A 21,937-nucleotide genomic window follows, 5' to 3' on the forward strand; every position below is an offset into this window, starting at 1 on the left:
CCTCTATCACAACGTCCTAACCAGGCCTCCTGGGCTTCTCCCATGGCCCCCCACTCAGCTGGTAGGACCCTCATCTCCCCATCCCAGGAAAGGTTGGTGCCCCTCCAGGATTAGATTCCCAGCTTCTGGAGGGCAGTGACTGTATCTCATTCACTCACAGAATGCCTGAAACCTCTTAAAGTAACTAGCATATAGTAGTGTTTGACAATATTTGATAACTCTGTTAAATAAGTGATTTTATCAAGAATTCATAAACTTTGCAATGAGTTTATTTGTATCAAAAATATTTATTGAATTCCTAATTTGCCTGGCACTGTTTTCAATGTGGAGGATACAAAGGTAGATAAGAATGATAAGGCTCTGGTCTTATGCAAGTTTAAACTTTATAGGAGATAGACAATAAGCATGTCTGACTCCATTTTTGACATTTGACCACTGATCGTGTTCAAGCAAAATATTTATTGAATTCCTAATTTGCCTGGCACTGTTTTCAATGTGGAGGATACAAAGGTATTCAATGTGGAGGATACAAAGGTAGATAAGAATGATAAGGCTCTGGTCTTATGCAAGTTTAAACTCTATAGGAGATAGATAATAAGCATGTCTGACTCCATTTTTGACATTTGACCACTGATCGTGTTCAAGTCCCACCCCTCCCTCTCTCTCCTTCTGCCCCACCTCTGGGAAAGCAGGTAAGAAAGCCTGGGCACTCCCTTCTTGTGCTGGCAGGGGTGTTCAGGCCGTGGAAACCCCAGTGGTGTGCAGAAGATCTCACCCTGGCTCCACCCACTAACCACAATGAATATCAAAATCATTAGCCCCTCCCTTCATTCAAGCCATTTGAATTGCCCTGCTCTTCCCAGAAAGCCTCAGCATGTGAGTTACAAACCTTTTCAAATCCTCTTGGTGCATATGTCATCTCTCTGGACATCTGAACTGATTTGGTGGTGGTGGTGGAGGGATTGATCCTATAGGGAGTGGGTCTCTGTCGGGTATCTCTGTGGAGTGGGTCTCTGTGGAGTGTCTTGTCCATCTGGGCTGTCATAACAAAATATCTTAGACTGAGTAACTGACGAACAACAGAAATGTATTTCTCACAGTTCTCAAGGCCGTGAAGTCCAAGAGCAAGGCACTGGTGGTATCTGGTGATGGCCGTTCCTCATAGACGGTGACTTCTTGCTGAGTCCTCACATGGTGGAAGGGGCAAACAAGCTCCCGCTGGCCTCTTTTATAAGGGCACTAATCCTATTCATGAGGGCTCCACACTCATGACTTAGCCATCTCCCAAAGGCCCTACTTCCCAACACCATTCCACTGGGGATCAGGTTTCAACATATGAATTTTAGGGAGACACAAACATTCAGACCATAGCATGGGCAACCACAAGATATGAACAAACAAGGTGACTTTAAGTAATAGTAAATGTTACGAGAAAAACAAAACAGGACAATGAGAGTAAGGGGTGGTGGGGGTTGAGGGATGGGGAAGGGCTGAGCCCTACAGAATTATGTGACTATTTAATCTCTTGACAAAAACTCAACTTGATGTGGCAGGGACTGCCAGCTGTCTCCCAATGGTGTTTCTCCTTTCTCCATAATAAGAAAAATAAAATTTTATTTCTTCCTCTGTTTTAAGCTGGATACATGGCCTCCCAGATTACAAACACTTTCTGGCCCTCCTTTTAACTGGGAGCAGGCATGGGACTGAATTCTAGCCAATGAGATCAGACTGGATCCAATTCTTCCAGTTGGATATAGATTTGGTGGGTGAAACTCCAGAAGCCACCCTGGTCCATGTGGGAATCAAAGCTGTGCAGAGCAGATCACAAAATACAGGAGCTTGGATCCTGACACTACCTACCTCCGCACACTGAAGTCTTAACGTTTTGTGCTTTTCTCATCTGAACTAATTCTGAATCATACATCTGTTAAACATATCATTTTAGAACCTGTTATCTCCTGTCTCTTAATGTCTTTCACCACTCTATTTTCACTACTTAGCCCTGGTTTTCTTCTTTTCCCTTTATTTCTGTCCTTTTTTACCTTAATTAAGCATTATGCAAAACTCAAATATCTTTACGTGTTATATACTGAATACATTTAAAAAATTAACTTTTATTACAGAAAATATAAAATACACAAAGTAGAGAGAATAAAATACTGAATCCTTATGTACCCATCACTCAGCCTATCCATTATTAACCCATGGTCAACTCCAGCCCCTCCATGCCCCCACCCTCTTACCCCCTCCTACATTATTTTGAATCAAACCCCAGACCTCATATTATTATTGAATAAAATTTCAAATCTCTTTATTGTTTAAGAAGTAGGTGAATCAATCTTCTTCTAGATAGTGAGCCAAATTCCTAACTCATGGTTTCCTTAGCTTCATAAAAATCATCCTTTTAAAAACATTTTCTGAAGCATTTATCTTCCTATTTCCCCTCCCTTTCTCCTTTCCTCCTCCTCCTCCTTCCTCTTTTTCTCTCCTCTTTCCCTTTCTACCTCTTCCCTCCCTCCACTATTTTTTTTTTTTTTTTTCAAAATCTAGGTCTGACTTTTCCCAATCATAGCTGTGGTTCCTTGATATTCATCTCTTTTTCCATGTTCAACCACTGAGAATCTATTTTGCTAAAATAGCAAAGTTTACTCATTGATAGTCCCTGTATAAATTTGGAGAAAAGCATTTTTAAAAATTCACAATCCTCACTTCCACCTCAGATGATAAAAACTAGTTAAACTAGTGATACTCAGTGGGAGAATATAATGAATAAAAAGCATCCATTTACAGTAGTAACCAAAATTAAGTAGTGAGTATTATTTTAACTAGACAAACTCTAAAACTGTAATGAAACCAAGGACTTGTTTTTCATAACATTGATAAGGCATTGAACTTTTATCTCAGTGGACCTCTGGACCTCAGCCACGTGGATGGTTTCCCACAAAGCAAGCTGGGGCTATTTTGATACACTTATGCATACGAATCAGGCATAGGCAGAGTGCAGTCAATATTTTGGAGGGAATACAGATTACCAGGACATGGTAGAGGCAGATCCTTCCACAAAACAGTATGATCACAGAGTCAGTGCCAAATACTTATAGATTTCATTTGCTTCTACTTGTTATCATGGTGAAAAATAAATTTGAGATTTGTACTCTGTAACAGAATGAAACAATTATGACCAATGAACATCACCGACTTTGTATACTTTTGAAAACCTACCTTGCTCTTGAACATTACAAAATTATTTGTCTGGGGGAAATTGTGAAAGAGACACACTATTCCCACTGCATTGCTCTCACCTACTTCATGACATTGACTTTACACTGATAAGGAAGTGTGGTAATTCCAGTGACCTGGGTTTGCAGAAAGAACTTGTAACTGTTGCATATTGTGTTGACCTTCTAGAGGGAAGACTGAACTCGCTGAAAGCAAGACTTGTTCCTCTCATCTCAATATCCCAGCACCCACCTTGCCAGTCAGGCCAACCGTGAGTGAGCGCTGGAGAACATTTTATGAAATAAATAAATATAGAAACCCTTTAGACAGAACCAGTAGTGCAGCTTCTTGGAGTTCAGGTTTATTTAGGAAGCTGGCATTTAATACTTCTTTTGTTCTTTACTCTTTGTGGTTCTTGAAAGCATGTTTACTTTTCTCATAGTATTGATATGATAATTTTCTTTACCAAACCCCACTCCAGTATTAGGATTCTCAGCGTTTTTGACATACTAACACATAACTTCTCCTAACACTTTTAAAATTGTGTGTTCTCATTTCTATGCCCAAGTGGGTTTTGACTAAAAATTTCAGACTTAGAGCTGAGTCTACATATTACTCATGAGAAACTGAGTAGAATTGTTTTCCTCAAAATGTTAAAAGAACTATCCCCTGGACTAATGGTTTTAACTGTGGGTGAGACGTCTTAAACTTCCCCCCCTTACAGTTTTGGGGAAGCAATTATTTAGAAAAATTGCAAGTAAAAATAATAATATTCTAGCAAATCACACACTGGTGTGTGTGGGTGGAGTGGGGGTTGGGGGAAGGGAGGAAGACAGAGATAGAGACAGGTAATTCTCTAAGTATAGACATTCACTCCACATTTAAATATTTAAAATTTTCAGTAGCCTGTGATACAAGAAAACTTATTACATTAAGGTAGACTTTAGAGATTTGACATGTAGATGATATTTTCAGTGTGAGAAATATCAAGCTGACATTATGCTGTGTCTGTGATGATTACTCCCAAATGTCAGAGTGCAAACACTTATTCCTAGGACTTCAGTGCCTTAGGATAGTGTCAATTTAATAGACATTCACACTGACTTCTTTTGTATTTAAACATTCTAAATGAAGTATGAAAAGCAGGTTAAGAAATCAGTGGAGAAAGGAGGAACAAAAAAGAAATCTATTGACACGAAAATTAAAAATAATAGATTGATACACTCTTACATCAATTTTTACAGACCCCTTGCTAATGGCAGGCTTCAGCGACTGCCTCCTAATACTTCTGACAGCTGTAATCTTGCTATTCATTCACTCATATGACATATTGAATTTGGAAAATTAAAATTAGGACAAGAACTACTTGATTATTTTGTAGATTATCTTAACTAGATAAATCAAATAACTAAATTAATATTCTCCTACCACTTTTAATAGTAACATTGGACTTCAAACTAAAATAACTTAGTGATGTTTTAAATTAAAAATTAATTTTTTCACCAATCTCTTTAGCAGTTAATTATGAACCTATTGAACTGCTCGAACTGCTGTTATTTTGGAAATAACTAAAAGGAGTTTATTTATATATATTTTTTACTTTTTAAACAAATTGGCCACACCAGAGATAATTATTAGTTTAAATAAATCTTTGTCTTTCCATTTATGTGTGCAGCAGGGCTCCTGATTACGCGGGGTCACTGAAATTCCACGGTATCCTCTGAAAAGCATTTTCCCTGCAGTCCATCTTGTTAGATTTCCTTTCTGTTCTGGGAAGCCAGTATCTTTTCAAATTCTTTTTTTTTAGCAAACAGTGGGAATGATGATGATGGTGATATGGATTCAGAGTCTTAAAATCAACCAAATTTGTTCTGACTTCTGTAGGTCAATGACAGGAGTCACTGTGTAGCCACCTAAACTCCCAGATTTATCTCACGAAATGTTGTTTCTGATACAAACAGAAGTCGTGGGACCTCCCTGAGCAAAACCAGCTGCTTTTGGGGTTGCCAAATTTAAAATTGTTACTTGAAAAAAGAAAAGGACAAGCCAAACACGCCGAGAGACTGAACTACTACAGAGGAGCACTGTCATCTTGAATGAAAGCCGAAACAGAATAGGTTGCTAACTCTGTTACCCTATTGATATTGCTCAAATTTTAAACGTAGGTCCTGGAGACAAGGGTGATCATTTCATCAGTAAACTTCGAGTCACAATTGGTAATACACACATTGTTTTGTGTGCATCGAATATCACGAAATAGCAAACATGGAAAAGCTAGCGTTTGCTAGCCACCCCCGACACCAATGAGTCCCACTGGCCATTTTCAGCATGGCTGTCGCTTGTGAAGGCGGGAGACAGACGCGGAATCTCAGGACTCTGCTCCCGGGGATCTTGGCGCGCAGCTCCCCCAAGGCCCAGGGCCAGCCCAGCAACGTCGTTAGAAGGCCAGGGCTGGCAGGTCCTACCCACGCCTTCTGCACCCGTGAGGGGGAAGAGGTCCCAGCATCCGGAAAAGATCAGCATGCTGAACGTATTTATTAACCCCGGCCTTTTCCAGGTTTCCCCAGACTGCCTGGGTCACCAAGAGCTCCACCAAGGACGAGAATTTCGTTTGTTTTAACTGCGGTATCTCCAGCACTTAGTTCACTCCAGAACCGGGCAAGGGCTCCCCTCGTCTTCTGGTCCCTGCTCGTTTTCCAAATTCCTTTCGCCCGGTCCATCCCCACCCCACATGCCCAAGGCCGAGTCTGGGCTTGGATGGTGTGTTCAAAACCTGAGGCTAAAGGGAGAGGATTTCGATCTTTACTGCTCCCTCAGCTCAGGAAAGCCGCAGGCGAGCTGGGCGGCCGTCTCAGGCAGAGACCCAGGCGCCGGGGCTCAGGCTTTCGAGAACCATCCCAAAGCCAGGCGCGGAGCCTCCGGAATCCCCGGCCCCGCCCCGCCCCGCCGCGCAGGCGCGGGGCGCCCCCCGGTGGCCGCTGGGCCGAACTGCTCCCGGCCGGTGAAGGCGGCGGCGGAAGGGGAGGTGCTGAACCAGCCGGCCCGCGCCGCCATGGCGGAGCCCGTGCGGGAGGAGCTCTCGGCCCTGGCGGCGATTTTCTGCGGGCCCCACGAGTGGGAGGTGCTGAGCTGCTCAGGTGACTACCCCGTGCGGGAGGGACGCGGCACCCTCTCCTCGCCATGACGGAGCCTGGGCACCCGGCCCGGGCCCACAGTTGGGGACCGGGTTAGTTCAATGATGGAGTGACACGCAGCGGGGACTGGAGTTGTGCCGGAGCAGGCGGGAGTGTGAGGCGACCCCCTAAAACGTGCACAGAGTGGCGCGGCCCGCGGGAGGCCTCTGCCCCTACCTCCCCCCGCACCCTCCACTCCCCTGGGGCCCCTTCGCCCCCCGTTTTCCCCGCGCGCCTGTCCTGGCCATCTCCTTGTCCTTCAGATGTCACCGTCAAAGGGGGCCTACGCAGACACCCCCGCTGAAGTCTAGCTTCCCACATTGTTCTTGATGAGCCCTGTGCAGGAAGCCCGTGAGAGCACACACCACAGCTTTACCTACACGTCTTCAGTCGCACGAGGACTGTTCTGTAATCCCAGAACTCCAGGCACCTAAAACAGTGCCAGGCACGTGCTGGGTAGTCAGTTAATGTTGGTCGAATGGAAGTGTGAATTCGCCCAGCGTGCAGCGCCAGCCCTATCTGCGTTGTTTCTAAGTTGATTGCTGTTCTCATAGTTTTTCTAGTTTGCTGAAAGCTGGTTGTCAATAACAGTCTCTTGATTGCATGAATCATTCCCCTCACGTTTATGGGATCCCTGCTCTCAGCAAACATCGACAGGTTTTCAGAGGTACCAGCCGTATCCTCTAGGAGCTTACAGTCTAGAAAGGTTCTTTTGACTATTTTTTGATGATAGCTGACGTTTATTAGTCCCTTTCTGTGGCTTCTATTAAGTAAAAAACAAAACCGCCTCTCATGAGAAAGTGCAGTGCTGCATGTAATTCTCAATTTTCAAATACATCATGTACATTTTTTTTTTTTAGCTTGGGATTTATCCTTCTAGTGTTTTATAGTAGCTACTAAGAAAATTGTCTTCCTGACCGTAAATTGGTTACCCTTTAAGAAGGTAGTCTAAAATGTGCTGGATGTTGTAAGAAAGCCATCTATGATTCAGAGTTTCAAGGTCTCCATGTGTTGTGTTATTCACTTACAGAGCAGCAGTGGCTCCTTTTCGCTGATTCCTTCTTGCATTCACCAGTCTACACACACTCCTTGAGCACTGTTACCTTCCAGGCAGTCTGAACCTATTAATGCACTGGATTTCTTTTTAGTACCCAGCCTGTCTTGTATCTTTGAAACAATTGCTTAAAGTCCCTATGAAGGGATTTTACTTCATAAACACTTTATGAAGTAAATTTGTTTTTGTTTATTTACTTCATAAACACTTTAGTGTTTTCTTGTCACCTCTCTCCTCATTGGCTAGCATTCCTAACTCTTCATGGTATCTCCATTGCTCTCTTTACTGATGATTACTTCTGCCTGAGGCAGCTATTTGAAGAGATCATCAGTTTTCCAAAATTCCTTTATTATGGCTCAGTTGGGAATATCCTGGAAAAATGAATCTGTGATTTCCCATCACACCTTAAGGAAGATAGTGTGGTAGTGGTCTGGGTCATGAGTACATGGTTGAGCATAAAACACTGCTGACGGGTCAGAGAACGTCCAAAAAAAGTAAGCGTAGAAAGAAAGAGAGCAGTTTTTTAATATTGAGAACACTGTGGAGCCTTTATCTGCTGTTAAATTGAGCGTGACTTTCAAGCAACACTGCTGACGGGTCAGAGAACGTCCAAAAAAAGTAAGCGTAGAAAGAAAGAGAGCAGTTTCTTAATATTGAGAACACTGTGGAGCCTTTATCTGCTGTTAAATTGAGCGTGACTTTCAAGCAATGCCTCCTAATTAATTTAATTCAGTGTTCTGGCATCAATAAGTAATTGAATTATAAAATAATTCAGTGTAACAATTTAGGACATTTTGTTGCTTAAAGGTTCATTGGAGAGTAGAAGAATTCAGTGATTGAAATAGGGATGTTTGATGTTCGCAACTGGGAGTTAAGGGAAGGCAAGGACTTCTTTAACAGACCACAATCAACATGCAGCAGGCTGCTGGCTTCCACTTATTATCACTGTCAGTTCAGGTTGGAGGATGTAAGCTTGATATCAGAACACAACGAACACCATCAGTTCCTTCCTGGCCTCTCCCAAATAAGCTTCTCCCTGTTACCACCACTGGAATCAAGAGAGTGTTGCAGAGGGATTGCACTTCTGGTAACGAGATAGCCTGGGAAGGCTCAGGCTGCTAACCCAAGGGTTTCCTATAATAACATAAGATGAAGAGGCTGAATAATTGGATTCAGTTTAGCTGGTTTAATTTTTGCTGAGAATTTCAGGGGAGTTATCTGCATTTTGGCCTTTTTACCATGGTTGTAGTAAGTTCGCAGTAAGAGGCATAGGTGTAACTATCTCTTAGGGGTACAAATGATGTAAGCCTCCACACTCCTGTCCATGAAGGAGGGCTGCAGGTAGACCAAATCAGGGATATTCTGTTCCTCTCTATGCAGTGTAGTCAGTCCAGGTGCCAGGTTTAATGGGGTCACCCACCATGTACCCGATACTTTAAATGCATCTTATTTGATGAGGGGTACTCTTGGCCTTATTTTACAGAGGAGATAACTGATGTTCATACTGGTTAAATAACCGCCAGGCTCCAGAGTGTAGGGACCTCTGTACTGCATCATACTCCTTAATAGAGATAGGGCTGCCGCATTTGGGAAACAGTTCTTGGGGAGCAAGGGGACACCCAGAAAGACAGAATTAATGAGCTCCCAGAGAAAAAACACAAACATGACCCACCTTATGCTCAGAACAGTTCCGAAGTTGAGTGTGTATATGTGCCTGTGTGTGCACGTCCATGAGAGGTGAGATTGGTTTTGTTCCATATCTTCATTTTCCTGATGGGGATGTTGAGGGTCACAGATTATATTGCTATAGTCAATCCTCATTATATGCAGGAGTTGCATTTCTGGAAATCATCTCACAGATCAAAAAGTTGTAACATAGGAGGTGTATAAAACCCATTATCATGTAATATTTTGCACAGCAGCTTCAGAGTGAATTTTGGTGTTAATTATTAAGGCTGATATTCTGATTGGATTGGGCCCTCTTACAAAATGAATCATGATTGTCACACCCCGACCCTCCTCTAAATCTGCTCAGCTCTGTTTTCTGCTGATTGTCAGTACTGAGCTCACCTCTGTAAAACCAATTCAGCCTTGAACTTTGCTTTTAAAGGATGGGATTGTCACTTCTAGTGTCATTTATTTTTAGTTTTCTTTTCTTCTGTAACCATATTTTACACATGTAAAAGTCGAGCTCAAGCATAAAACAAGCACTTGTGTATGCACACTTGTGGTGAGCTACCTGAGAAGGAAAGTCATTCCTGTCACATGATGTATAAGAGGGTGCTAGAGGCTTCTTAGTGGTTTTCTGCACAAAGTCTTACTTTGAGGATATATAAAAATTGCAAAAAGAAAAAAAAAAAAAAAAGAAGAGCAAGTATAGGGAAAGTCAGCCATATAATATATGTAAATGATTTCTTAAGGGGCTCTAAATGAAGAACCAATTCTCTTAAATTTTGTTTACCTTTTCCAGTGTCTTCTGTCATTGGACTGCATTTATTGATTTTCTATTATGTGTTGTAGTCTGTGAAGTAGAGTGAAACCTTAACAATGGCATTAGTGTGGAATTTGGGGTTCAATTCAGTTTTTCTAGTTTGAATTTCCATTGTCTGGAATGTGGTTAGGAGTATAATTTCTTTCATGTGTTTGTAAGGAAGGATAAAACTCGAAACCTATTTCAGTTTTTGTTTTAGTTATGAAATCAATACAGTTATTATAATGAAGAGAGACTTGTAAAGTACAACTAGCAAATATTTATATGAACTTCAACCAGAGGGCAAGACCTACATCTTTTGGTAGCATCTTTAGATAGATGCAAATAGCCTTGGAACTTAAAAAATTTTTAGTTTTCTGGGCAGGAATAAGTTTTCTAGGGCATAGGTGTTTATTGAGAATGGTGAATTTGTGAGTTAAACTTAATACCTGGATTTTTGGGGGACCAGGGAGGATCAGAGATTAGCATTAGATTTAAAGCTTAATTATTTTTGTTAATCACTCTGTTTCTAAGCTGTTAATAACCTTAAAGCAGATAGGAACAACTTTGTTTTCTTTTTTATTAGAAAAAAAGAAAAAGAAAATCAGGCTTACAGTGCATGTGTTGCATGAAAAAAATTCTGAGACAAAAGGAGCCAGTTTAATTGCTTGTACAAACTAAGGCAGATGAGAAATGGAAGGGTAAGATTTGTACTTCTAGAGTTTTAGGGAGAAAATGAGTTTTTAAAAGAATGTGTGATTTTATTACCACACTAAATAGCAGAATGGGATATGTTATTGGACTTTTCATTTTCTTACAGAGATAGCATCATTTTGTGTAATTTTAGTTGCAGCTACAGAGTGTGGGGGCAGGGAAAGGGAATTCACCAGGACCAATTAGGAAGAATGTTAATCCTTTCCAAGTCTTTAGGAACTAAAGCGGTTTTTCTTCTGACCATATAACTAATAGTTTCACGATTTTTTAAGATGAAAGTTGGGGTTTTCCCCCCATTGCTGTTCTGTTTGCTGACTAGGACCAGAAAATAACTGAGAGAAAAAACCGAAAATTGGTAAGGATTTACATGGCTGGCTCAATAGCCTTTCAAGACTGTTTCCCTGGACTGTTTCTGTCATTTCCCTGTGCTGGGGAATAGCAGGTGGATATTATATGGCAGAGGTTGGAGAACACTGTGGGTTTCAGAGTTTTGATCAGAAAGGATTTTTGACAGGGGAAAAGCTTGCTGTGGAGGGACAGATAGTGTATTAGTTTCCTGAGGCTGCTGTAACAAATGTGTGGTGGCTTAAAACAACACATATTTATTCTTTTGCAGTTCCGGAGGTCAGAAACCCAAAATCAGTTTCACTGGGTTGAAATCAGGCTGTCAGCAAGGCTGTGCTCCCTCCAGAGGCTCTAGGGGAATCCATTTCCTTGAATTTTCCAGCTTTTGCAGTTGCATTCCATGACTCATGGCCCCTTCCTTCATCTTCAAAGCCTACAGTGTAGCATCTTGCTTCAGTGGATACATTGCCTTCTTTTTTGGTAAAATCTCCCTTTGCTTTCGGCTTATAAAGTCGTTTGTGATCACATTATCCACCGGGAAAACCAAGATAATTGCCTCATCAGAAGATTCTTAGTTTAATCATGTCTGCCATGTAAGGGAACATATTCACAGGTTCTGGGGAGTAGGACATACACATCTTTGGGTCCACTATTTAGCTTACCTGAGATATCAAGGGCTTCTGCACCTGTGAGATCTATGATTACAAACTACTAGCATAATTCTGAGAACTATGTAACTGTAAAATTTATGTTTCTTGTAATCCTTTTTATTGTTGTTTAAAAATAAAATTGAGGTATTTCAGTGGTGGAGAACATGTTAATTTGGTTCAACTACAATAATTCTGGGTGTGAAAAAGTTTTACTTATTTTATACCATAAAATAAGTTTAAAGTACCGTGGAAGTCATAAGACAGGTTCTAGAGAGTTACCACGGAGATTGACAAAATTCCAGTAGGCAGAAAATCAGGGGTCTTCATGGAGGTTAGGATAGCCAGAGCAAGGCCCAGAGATGGGAAACCAGAGGCTATATTCAGGACATAGTGCAAAATGGGTTAGTTGAAGTAGGAAGTGAGGAGAGAGGAGCTGGAGTGGTAGGCTGTCCCTAGGAGTTGTTTGACATCCTTGGGAGAGTGGCAGAGGATAATTTGGGGTGAAGGAGAAGCAGCTGGCAAGGAGACCACTATTGCAGAGAAAGGCCTGAATTAGGAGGGTGGTACTGTGAATGGAAAGGAGAGAAGTTCTGGAGAACTTGTGGTGGGAGTGTAGCAATTCAATGTTAAGTATGAAGCAAGGAGGGAAAAAGAGTTGAAAGTGGCTGTGGTACTGTGAATGGAAAGGAGAGAAGTTCTGGAGAACTTGTGGTGGGAGTGTAGCAATTCAGTGTTAAGTATGAAGCAAGGAGGGAAAAAGAGTTGAAAGTGGCTGTAAGATTTCAAGCCTGGATAACTGGAACAAGAAAGTTGTTCATGGAATTATGCTTTTCAGAATGCCTATTGGGTTTAGGAAAAAAAGACAAAGCAGTGAAGGAATGAGAAGAGATATAGGAAGAGATGTGTCTGGGAGGTAAGGGAAGAGAGGATTTTGAGGAGGAGATTGGTTCAACAGATTCAGATGCTGTAGAAGGATAGGACAGGATAAAGGACATTGAATGTGACTGTGTCAGGGGTCCCCAAACCACCCTCAGACTCAGTGACTTGCTAGAAGGACTTACAGGACTCAGAAAAGGTGTTACACTCAAGGTTGCAGTTTATTACAGCAAAAGGATACAGATTAAAATCAGCAAAGAGAAAAGGTACATGGAGTGAAGTCCTGGGGAAACCAGGAGCAAACTTCCAGGTGTCCTCTTCCAGTGGAGTCACATAGACATGCTTAATTCTCTAATCATTGATGAGTGACAACATATGAGAAGTGTTGCCAAGCAGGAAAGCTCAATTGAGCCTTGGTGTCCAGAGTTTTTATTGGGGCTCAGTCACCTGTGCGACTGACTAGCTACTCACAATCCAGCCTTTAGATCAGTAAGATACACCATAAGTCACGTTGTTGCATAAACCATTTAATCAAACTGGCACTGTGTGGTCCAAAGCTTTAAGTTTACATAAGGCACTCTTACTGGGCAGAATACTACAAGAGCTCAGACCTCATCTCTTAGCCAGCCATGGGCCAGTTCTGAAGACAGGCTTTTTGTGGGAATGTGCAGGGTTTGAACAACCTAGGTCTGCTGAGTTAGCTCTTTCCTGCACAGTGGCAATTAAGAGGTCATTGGTAATGTTTGAGAAAGGAGCTTCAGAGAGAAATGATGTTAGAAGCCACAGTACAAGTAGTTATGGAGAGACTGGTTTATGGGAAAATAGTTGCAGGTGGTGAGAATTATATACTGCTACTTCAAAAAGTTTGTGGAAAAATAGGATTAAAAGATAATGTGCATTTTTCTACGAAATTTTTGAAGGGCCCTCATATTTTAAGAGGACTGAGAATGAAGGGACAGAGAAAGAGACTGTAGCATAAGGGCATTGGTAGCGTTGGAATTTTTTTTTTTTTTTTGGAAGCAAGGAGAAGATAAATATTTTGTAAGTGGAAGAGAAGGAAACATTAGAGGGAGGGATAGAAAATGCAAGCACAGAGTACTGATAATGACTGGAACAAAGTCTTAGAAATGTGACGGTTTCCTGTGGAAGGGAGAAAGGCATGTATTCACTGTCAAGTGGCCAAGCAGTTCCTGAGTAGCAGCAACAGCTGCAGTGGCTGGGTCACTTGCACACGTCCATAGATTCACCTGGTAGGGAGACAGTGAGCCCAAATGGATTTAGATAGGTTGCTGCTCACTGTACAGTAGGCAGCAGGCGCTTCATTGGTTCTCTATGTCCCCCAAGTCCAGGGGGCGATGTGCAGGTGGGCCCAGGTGGATACTGCACATACACTTGATCTTTGTCACAGCCGAGGAACACTGAGTTTAGGGACCCTCCGATCTTATAAGAGGGCTGCTAGTGATCCTGTTCAACCTCTGTCCTGAAGGAATATGTTATCTTTGTTATACTGGTTGGGAAACAAATCTTCCCTCTGTCCTGGAGAGAGAAACTCTCTAGTTTCCAAGGCTGCCTGTTATGCAGATGTCCTTGAACAAAGTTATCAATGCCCTTTGCTTAGAAGACATTCAGAAATGCCAGACCCCTGGAGAATTGTCTCCCAACACACATATTTATAGTTATATAAATTATATGTATATATACATATAATTATAAGTAAGTAAATTTTTAGGTGTAAAAGAGAAGTCGAGAAACATCACTTTGGATATGTGCACCCTTTCATGTTTTGAAACGTTGGATCAAGTCAATATGGCAGGGTCTGTGTCTTACCCTTTGTTTTCCCTCAGAGACTAGTACAGTGCCTTGGGCTTAGTAATGCTCAGTGAATGTTCATTGAATGATGAACGAAGATCTTTAAAAGTTATACCTCCTCTTGAGAGAGAATATGGACTTGCTACATGATCACTGGAGTATTTATTCACCCTAATGGTCCTATGTTGTCTGCGGGTCTATCTGTAACGCCTGTTTCACATAGTGAAATGTATTGATCTAAGTAACATTTAGCAGCCTACTTTAACTATAAAACATCTTTTAAAAAGGGTAAGTAACTAGATGGAACAAAGAAGGGTTTTGAGAAACATAATGGATTTTAGAGGAATGTGCCAAGTTAGGTTTGGAAAATTTTCTTTATACATTACACATTTTACTTACATAGTACAAATTTAAGTGATATGATTTTAAGATTTTTATAATGGTTACTGCCTGTGTTTCTGGGTGGGGTCCTAAAATAGTAGTTTCTTGCAGCTGGTACTGAAAAATCTGTTAAAGGAAAACTGTGTAACAGATGTGCTTGGTCCTGTATGAATCAATGTCTATAACAATGGCTTTTATATACACGGAATCAGAGGCCAGGAAGCAATTTTAATGTTCTTTTAGGTTCTTTAAAATGGAGATATATGCAGGTTTCAGTTGTTGAGGCTGTTGGACAGCAATCTAGGTATGAAAATGAGAAAGATTTGACTTCTCTTGTGAAGACGAATAAAACAAGGGCACGTGTAGAAAGAAGTAAAGGTCGAGAGAGGCAAGTTAGCTCAAAGAGATTCATTTGCACCCCATTCTGTTCTACTCTGCTCTTCTGATATGTGTGCTCTGTCCCCTGCGGAATGAATCAGCCTTACGTTTTATCAACTTTTCGAAAAATGGGGTGAAGCGGTGTGGAACATATCAGAGGGGGGAAGCCGAGCAAATCTGAAAGAGAGCAGAGTATTTCATGTCATATCCCATGCGTGCTTTCCCCCTCCCTCTTAGGAGCCAGAAGAGGCTGAATTGATGTCCACTCAATTTTAGTTCGTCTTGCTACCTTCATATTACACTGACACTAAAATACTTGAAGTTAGAAAAGAGCAGGTCCAGGCAGTCACTGTGTCACACACAGTCTTCAGATTCTCAGCAGCCCCACAACCACACTTCCAGCACACATTCCAGTGTTGGCTTTGACTTGGACTCACCACAAAATTGACCTTCAGTGGATTTAGTTTATTACTTTTCAATTAATTACTGATTTTACATACACATGGTACTGTTTCTTTGAAGGTTCATAAGAGTTTATTAGCTGAGTCTAGCTAGAAAAAAATTGTATGGTGAAAAACCTTTCTGGTAACTTAATAAAAACGGGGTGATAGCATCTGTAAATGCCAGTTAAGTCCTGGGTGCTGGTGTGTGTGAGCATGAATATAAGTGTATGGTTGAAGAAAATAATCTATAAATCTCGAATTTGTTAGTGTTATGTGTTTCTTCATAAAATAACTCAGTTTTCCCATGAAAAATCAATTGATATTTGAAGCAAAACTTTTAACTTGTTAGTATTCCATTTAAATTGAATTATGTCCAGCTAATAATTGTTTTTGGATGCCTTCCAGAGACAGATGGGACTGTGTTCAGAATTCACACAAAAGCCGAAGGACCGATGGATGTGGATATGCTCTTAGAACTGGTGTTCCATTTACCGATCAATTACCCTTTGTGTCTACCTGGTATCTCGGTTAACTCTGAACACCTGACCAGGGCCCAGTGTGTGACTGTGAAAGAGAAGTTACTTGAGCAAGCAGAGAACCTTTTGTCGGAACCCATGGTTCATGAGCTGGTTCTCTGGATTCAGCAGAATCTCAGGCATATCCTCAGCCAACCGGAAACTGGAAGTGGCAGTGAAAAGTGTACTTTCTCAACAAGCACGACTGTGGATGATGGATTGTGGATAACCCTTTTGCATTTAGATCACATGAGAGCAAAGACTAAATATGTCAAAACCGTGGAGAAGTGGGTTTCAGATTTAAGGCTGACAGGAAGACTAATGTTCATGGGTAAAATAATACTGATTTTACTACAAGGAGACAGAAACAACATCAAGGTGCCAAAAAGTTAAATGTTGAATATGAATCTGGCTATTTTCTGCTTAAAATGGTGTATCTTTAAGTGTGTTTTGTAACAATGAGATAATCATTAAGATGTTTCTGCTTTCACTATTACCGTGTTAATGAAATATGAATCTGGCTATTTTCTGCTTAAAATGGTGTATCTTTAAGTGTGTTTTGTAACAATGGGATAATCATTAAGATGTTTCTGCTTTCACTATTACCGTGTTAATGAATCTTCATTTTCTTTTTTGAGAATGTCTACCTCCTAATTACAACTACAAACTTGCAAACCTTGAAGAATAAGTATAAGATGATATTTTAAAAAATCATGCCACTTAATGAAAGTGACAGGTTATAAAAAAAACTCCATGGCACATGAGTGTTTGTATCTGTAATTGGCTATGAGCCTCAACTTTATAAATGTGCACTAAAAGTTAGTGCATATTAATATTTCTTTTATAGTTTAGGCACAGCAAGGTGTATATTTGAAGGTAGTCTGCAAAATTTATAACTTTCTGGCAGTTAAAGATAAGTTCTGACATTTTAATTTGGTATCTATAAAACCTAGAAGGAGGAGCTTGTCCCTTATAACCGAAATTTAGTGTTAGTAGAAGTAGAATCGTTAGGGCTGTCAGCTTGTCACCTCCTGCCTAACTTTTGCTTTCCACCTGACTTGTCTCAGCAGCTGCTTTCAAAATCATCATCTTCAGATTTTTCAAGTTCTTATTCTAAACTCACTTAACCTATTTTATGTGGGATCAGACAGGGAACACTGCATATTATATTTTAAATCTTACAAGAGCTACAAATCATTTAATAAGTTTTATCCTCTCAGATAAGTTGGGTCAGGAATAATTACAGTTGAATTCATTTAAAACAGATTAGCATGACCAACCTATAATCTTAAAGATTTGTAGAATAACGAACTAGTTTTTTTTCATAATGGGCTCTTACCACAAAACTACTTTGGCATTTGGTCAACCAGATTTGTGCTGGGTGATAGTATGTATAGATACAACAATAATTCAAATTTAGTAAAATATCCTGGATTGCAGCCCACCCAAGGAACCATGTATTTTAAGGTGATTTTTAGTGTATTTATAAAATTTGATCCTTTTGGGTAAAATACAAAAATGAATACAAATTAATTTCCTTGCTCAAATTTACCTAAAAGGCTCAGATTTTTCTTAAGCCAGCTCAGGCATATTAGGCTAAATGTAGCTGTTTTGCAGTTTGAATCATCAATTAACAAATATTTGTTCATATGACTAGAACTCTGCTAATGTAGAGAATGGTACTTTTCTAAGAGTTCTTTTTTTTCCTAGCTGTCTCTAAAATGTTATTCAATGTAAATTTCTCTGTTAAATTTTTTATAAGATAGTATACTAGGACTGAGAATGTACAGGTACATGCATATTTATAGATGCCATCAATTTGGATGGTAAGTGCTGTGCGCTTGATAACTTCATTTAGATGCTGCATTGGTAATAATAACGATAGCTCGTGCTCCTAAGTGTGACATAGCAATATGTGCCAGGTACTCCTCCAAGTGCTTTGCCTGTATTATCTCATCCAATCATCACAATTCCCCAGGAAGTAGGTCCTGTTATGAGTCCCATTTTATGGAGGAGGTGACTGAGGCACCGAGGATTTAGCACAGAGTCAGAGTTAGTAGGAGACCAGTCTAGATTTATACTTGAGTAGTTTGATTACATCATTCTTTACTCCTGCATTCACCAGTACATTATTCTGCCAAGTATGTAAAAACATGGTGTAACTCTCTTACTGCTTGATTCAGAAAGACACTACTCTTTAAGCCTGAAAATAAGCCTGCAGGTTTATGGCTCCTTTGAAACTAGGAATTTGAGACTCAGAGTAAGATATGTATTTAACATACTGATTTATCATTTAGGAGTACCTGGTTCTTCAGAAAACCTCCAAAGTAGATGTGGACTCAAGTGGAAAGAAATGCAAAGAGAAAATGATTAGTGTACTGTTTGAAACAAAAGTACAGATGGAACACAAAAGGTATAATTTAGTATTATTGCAGATGGAAAAGCAACTGAATCGATAATTATACTCTGACAAATCTAGGCATATTCATGAGTTTCTCTTGTATAATGCAGGTTTCTGGCATTTGAAGTCAAAGAGTATGCAGCGTTGGATGAGTTACAAAAGGAATTTGAAACTGCAGGACTTAAGAAGCTTTTCTACGGATTTGTACTTGGGCTGGTAAAATGAAATGGAAGACAGGAATCTTTTAGTAAAACAGCAGTGTTTTTTTTTTTGTTTGTTTTTGCACTGGATTTTGGGAGTGGCTAATTGAAATAGTCATACATAAGGGAGCAATTTTGAAGTTTCTCTGAAGCAGAATGATAGACATCATCCTAACTTCAGGAACAAAAACCAGTTCTGTTTTATGAAATATTAAACATCAAAACACCCTGTATATTCTAATGTTTGCCAGGAAAGGCTAGGTTCAATAGATGGAACATTATTTGAAAGATAAATAAAAAAAGATGATGGTAAATGAGCCTTTGTATACAGAGATTTTGTTTGGAACTATGCAATTTTCTGGCTGATTTTCTTGTAATTAAATGATTTTTTAAGAGATGTGTTTTCATGTTTACTTTTTTCCATGTTTATATTTTTAGCATTTGATCACAATTTTTCCCCATTCATCTTATTATGCCTGATGTTTTAAGTTGAATGTTAAGAAAAATATGACTGATTTATTTGTGGAAATGCATAAATCATTAGTTTGAGTACACATCAAAGAAGTTCTATAGAACCTGATTTATAATTGCTTTCTTTGGGGTTCCACAATAGCATGGTACTTGCTAGCTATAGGACTAGAGATACTATTTAAATAAAAATTCTTATTTGAAAAATTTACCTTCTGTTTTGATAAGGGGAGAAATGTTCTCACAAAATGATCTTGGGTTGCTGGATTGAGGAAATTATATAGTTATTATTTTTTATTTCTCATGAAATCTGTTAAAGCATTATAAAATAAGTTTATTATGATCTAAGGAGAGAAGAAGCCATAAAAAAAGGTTGTATTAAAATCTATAACAAAAATGTAAGTAGGTATTTGTATCTAAGAAAGGATATTTGTGTCAATAAAGCACCTGGGCTTCTAAAATAGGGGCTGAGTCATGGAAGAAAGGCCAAGCGAATCCCTCCCACTGCATCCTATGAAGTACAGTGATGTCGTTACAGAAGTATAACTGATGGGGGAGGGAAGTGAGGAAAACATCGGCATGCTAAATAGTGTTTCTTGATGGTACTGCTCTATGACCATGACAAATTAGTGAATTTAATTTAAATCTAGTGAAAATTAAAATAGTGAAAAAGAATTGAGTTGAGAATATTGGCCATATGGTTGAGATGCACTGAAGGGGATTGTGACAGGTCATCACCATCAAGGCTGTAACAGTAGCAGAAGTAGGAGGCTGGGTTTGCATTTTACCACAACAGAACTTCTATTGTACCTCGACTCTTCTCTGCTAACGTGTCTCCTGCTCCATGTTTTATGGTACTCTTTTGAACTTTCATCTTCAAATTTGACTCTCTACCCCTAAAGCAGAGCTTGAATCATGTCAAACTGATTGTTAGTAATGACTTTCTCCAACTTTATTCCTATCTGCTAAAATTATGTAAAAATGTATTGGTTATTATTACTTTTCTTGGATGTTTTATATCTAAGTCTTTCATAAGTACGTACACATTGGAATGGAAAACTAAACCATGACAGTGTTAGCAATATATATAAATTTAATTTTCTCCAACTTTATTCCTATCTGCTAAAATTATGTAAAAATGTATTGGTTATTATTACTTTCTTGGATGTTTTATATCTAAGTCTTTCATGAATACGTACACATTGGAATGGAAAACTAAACCATGACAGTGTTAGCAATATATATAAATTTAACTTAAACTCTAGATAAAAGATTTAAAATTATATACCAAAAAGTTGTAAGAGGGGCCGAGCCGTGGCGCACTCGGGAGAGGGCGGCGCTGGGAGTGCAGCAGCGCTCCTGCTGCAGGTTCGGATCCTATATAGGGATGACTGGTGCGCTCACAGCGCTCACTGGCTGAGCGCGGTGCGGCCGGTCTCAAAAAGGACAAAAAAAAAAAGTGTCTCTGAAGTTGATATACAACTCCCCACTGCTAAATTTGACTGGCTTAGGCAAAAAGTTGTAAGAGTCTCTGTGGTATTTCTTTCATTTTAGTATTAGAGGAAGAGAATCTTAATTGTTTCCATTGAAATTTTTACCTCTTACTCTGCTGCTTTCCTTTCAGTTTGAGATACTTCTGAAAGGATAATTAGGACTTCTGTGTCAGTGATGGCAGACCAGCTTCTCACCGAAGAAAACTAAAAACAAAATATAAAACACATACTCTTAAAAGTGTCCAAGTCAAGAAGATAGTGAGAATTGCTGGACTAACCCTAGGAAGGGAGAGGAATCCAGAGAAGTAAACCCAGGCCTTGGGGCTGTTTCTTTTCCTAGGGTGTATTTGCCAATCTGAAAGTTAGCTGAAGGGCTGAATTAATTTTTGGCAGTTTGAAGATAAGGGATGAAAAATTTGAGGTCTGGAGGGCCAAGACCCTCAAAAGACTGCAATGTAGGAGAAAGGGTGAACTGTTAATAAATTAATTGTCCTAGACTATAGCTAAGCTTTGAGGATTCTGGTAGGTCCAGAAAAATTTAAACCTTGAACTTGGATTAAGATAATCCATGATTCTAATGCTCTCAAATCCTCCATTAGAAGAAAATAACACCATACTAGTCTTCAAATTATAAATATAAAGATTCAGTATTTAGCAAGTAATCAGAGGTCATTGGACACATGAAGAAACAAGATACTGAGTGAGAAATAGTAGAAACAATAGGCAATAGAGATAGACCTGCAGGGACTCTAGATGCTGGAATGATCAGACATAGATCATGAAACAGTTATGCTTAATATGCTTAAGGAGGTAAAAACCAAACTTGAAGCTGGGATTAGATACTGTAAAGGTGGCATGGCATATTTAAACAAAACAACAACAAAATAAATTCTAGCACTGAAAATGCAACAATTCAAGGGATGATTAATTGGTTAAGATCCAGTTAGAAAATCAGAAACCAGTCTAGGTTCTTCAAACAGAGTAAACTTAAAACAGACTTTGAGTACAGACTAGAAAGACTGGAAGAGCAAAAGGGAGAGGGAGCGGGGCTGGATGAGAGAAAAGAAAAGGAGAGGAGGGTGATGCTAAAAGCCTTTACCTGCAGTTGCACCACTGGGAACTTGTAACTGGTTCTAGATCGGTTCACATGCTGCCTGGACCAGAGCTAAAGTTACTGATAGATACTGTCTTTGGTCAACTGGAATTTGGAATCACTGCACCCCTCTTGCCATGGTAGCAACTGCCAACAACTATCACAGTCTACCGTCTGATCTCCCAGAAGTGCCTCCTATTGACATACCTAACAGGAATGGAACTGGCACAGAAGTCTGGGAAATGTAGTTTGCAG

The 21,937-nt window shown here is 39.8% G+C and overlaps 1 protein-coding gene across 2 annotated transcripts; it reads left to right on the forward strand.

The window, feature by feature from the left end:
- The first annotated feature begins 3,417 nt into the window (after nt 1-3,417).
- On the forward strand, nt 3,418-19,023 carry RWDD3 (RWD domain containing 3). 2 transcript variants are annotated; one of them, XM_008583844.1, is made up of 4 exons: nt 3,418-3,490; nt 15,918-16,405; nt 18,325-18,440; nt 18,539-19,023. In XM_008583844.1, exons 2-4 carry the CDS (start codon nt 15,965-15,967, stop codon nt 18,651-18,653), a joined length of 672 nt encoding a protein of 223 aa, XP_008582066.1. In that variant the 5' UTR covers nt 3,418-3,490; nt 15,918-15,964; the 3' UTR covers nt 18,654-19,023. The 2 variants fall into 2 exon arrangements, with proteins under 2 accessions (XP_008582066.1, XP_008582065.1); XM_008583843.1 differs by lacking the exon at nt 3,418-3,490 and adding an exon at nt 6,214-6,356.
- The last annotated feature ends 2,914 nt before the right edge of the window (nt 19,024-21,937 follow it).

Source organism: Galeopterus variegatus, unplaced genomic scaffold (assembly GCF_000696425.1).
Source record: "Galeopterus variegatus unplaced genomic scaffold, G_variegatus-3.0.2 Scaffold3061, whole genome shotgun sequence".
NCBI classification, from domain to species: Eukaryota; Metazoa; Chordata; class Mammalia; order Dermoptera; family Cynocephalidae; genus Galeopterus; species Galeopterus variegatus.

Excerpts from the sequence above, each read along its gene's own strand:
- RWDD3 (XM_008583843.1), top strand. The coding sequence starts at position 6,272 with ATGGCGGAGCCCGTGCGGGAGGAGCTCTCGGCCCTGGCGGCGATTTTC. Across the intron at positions 6,357-15,917 it reads GGAGGTGCTGAGCTGCTCAG|AGACAGATGGGACTGTGTTC; the intron begins GTGACTACCCCG and ends GATGCCTTCCAG. Across the intron at positions 16,406-18,324 it reads GAGACAGAAACAACATCAAG|GAGTACCTGGTTCTTCAGAA; the intron begins GTGCCAAAAAGT and ends TTTATCATTTAG.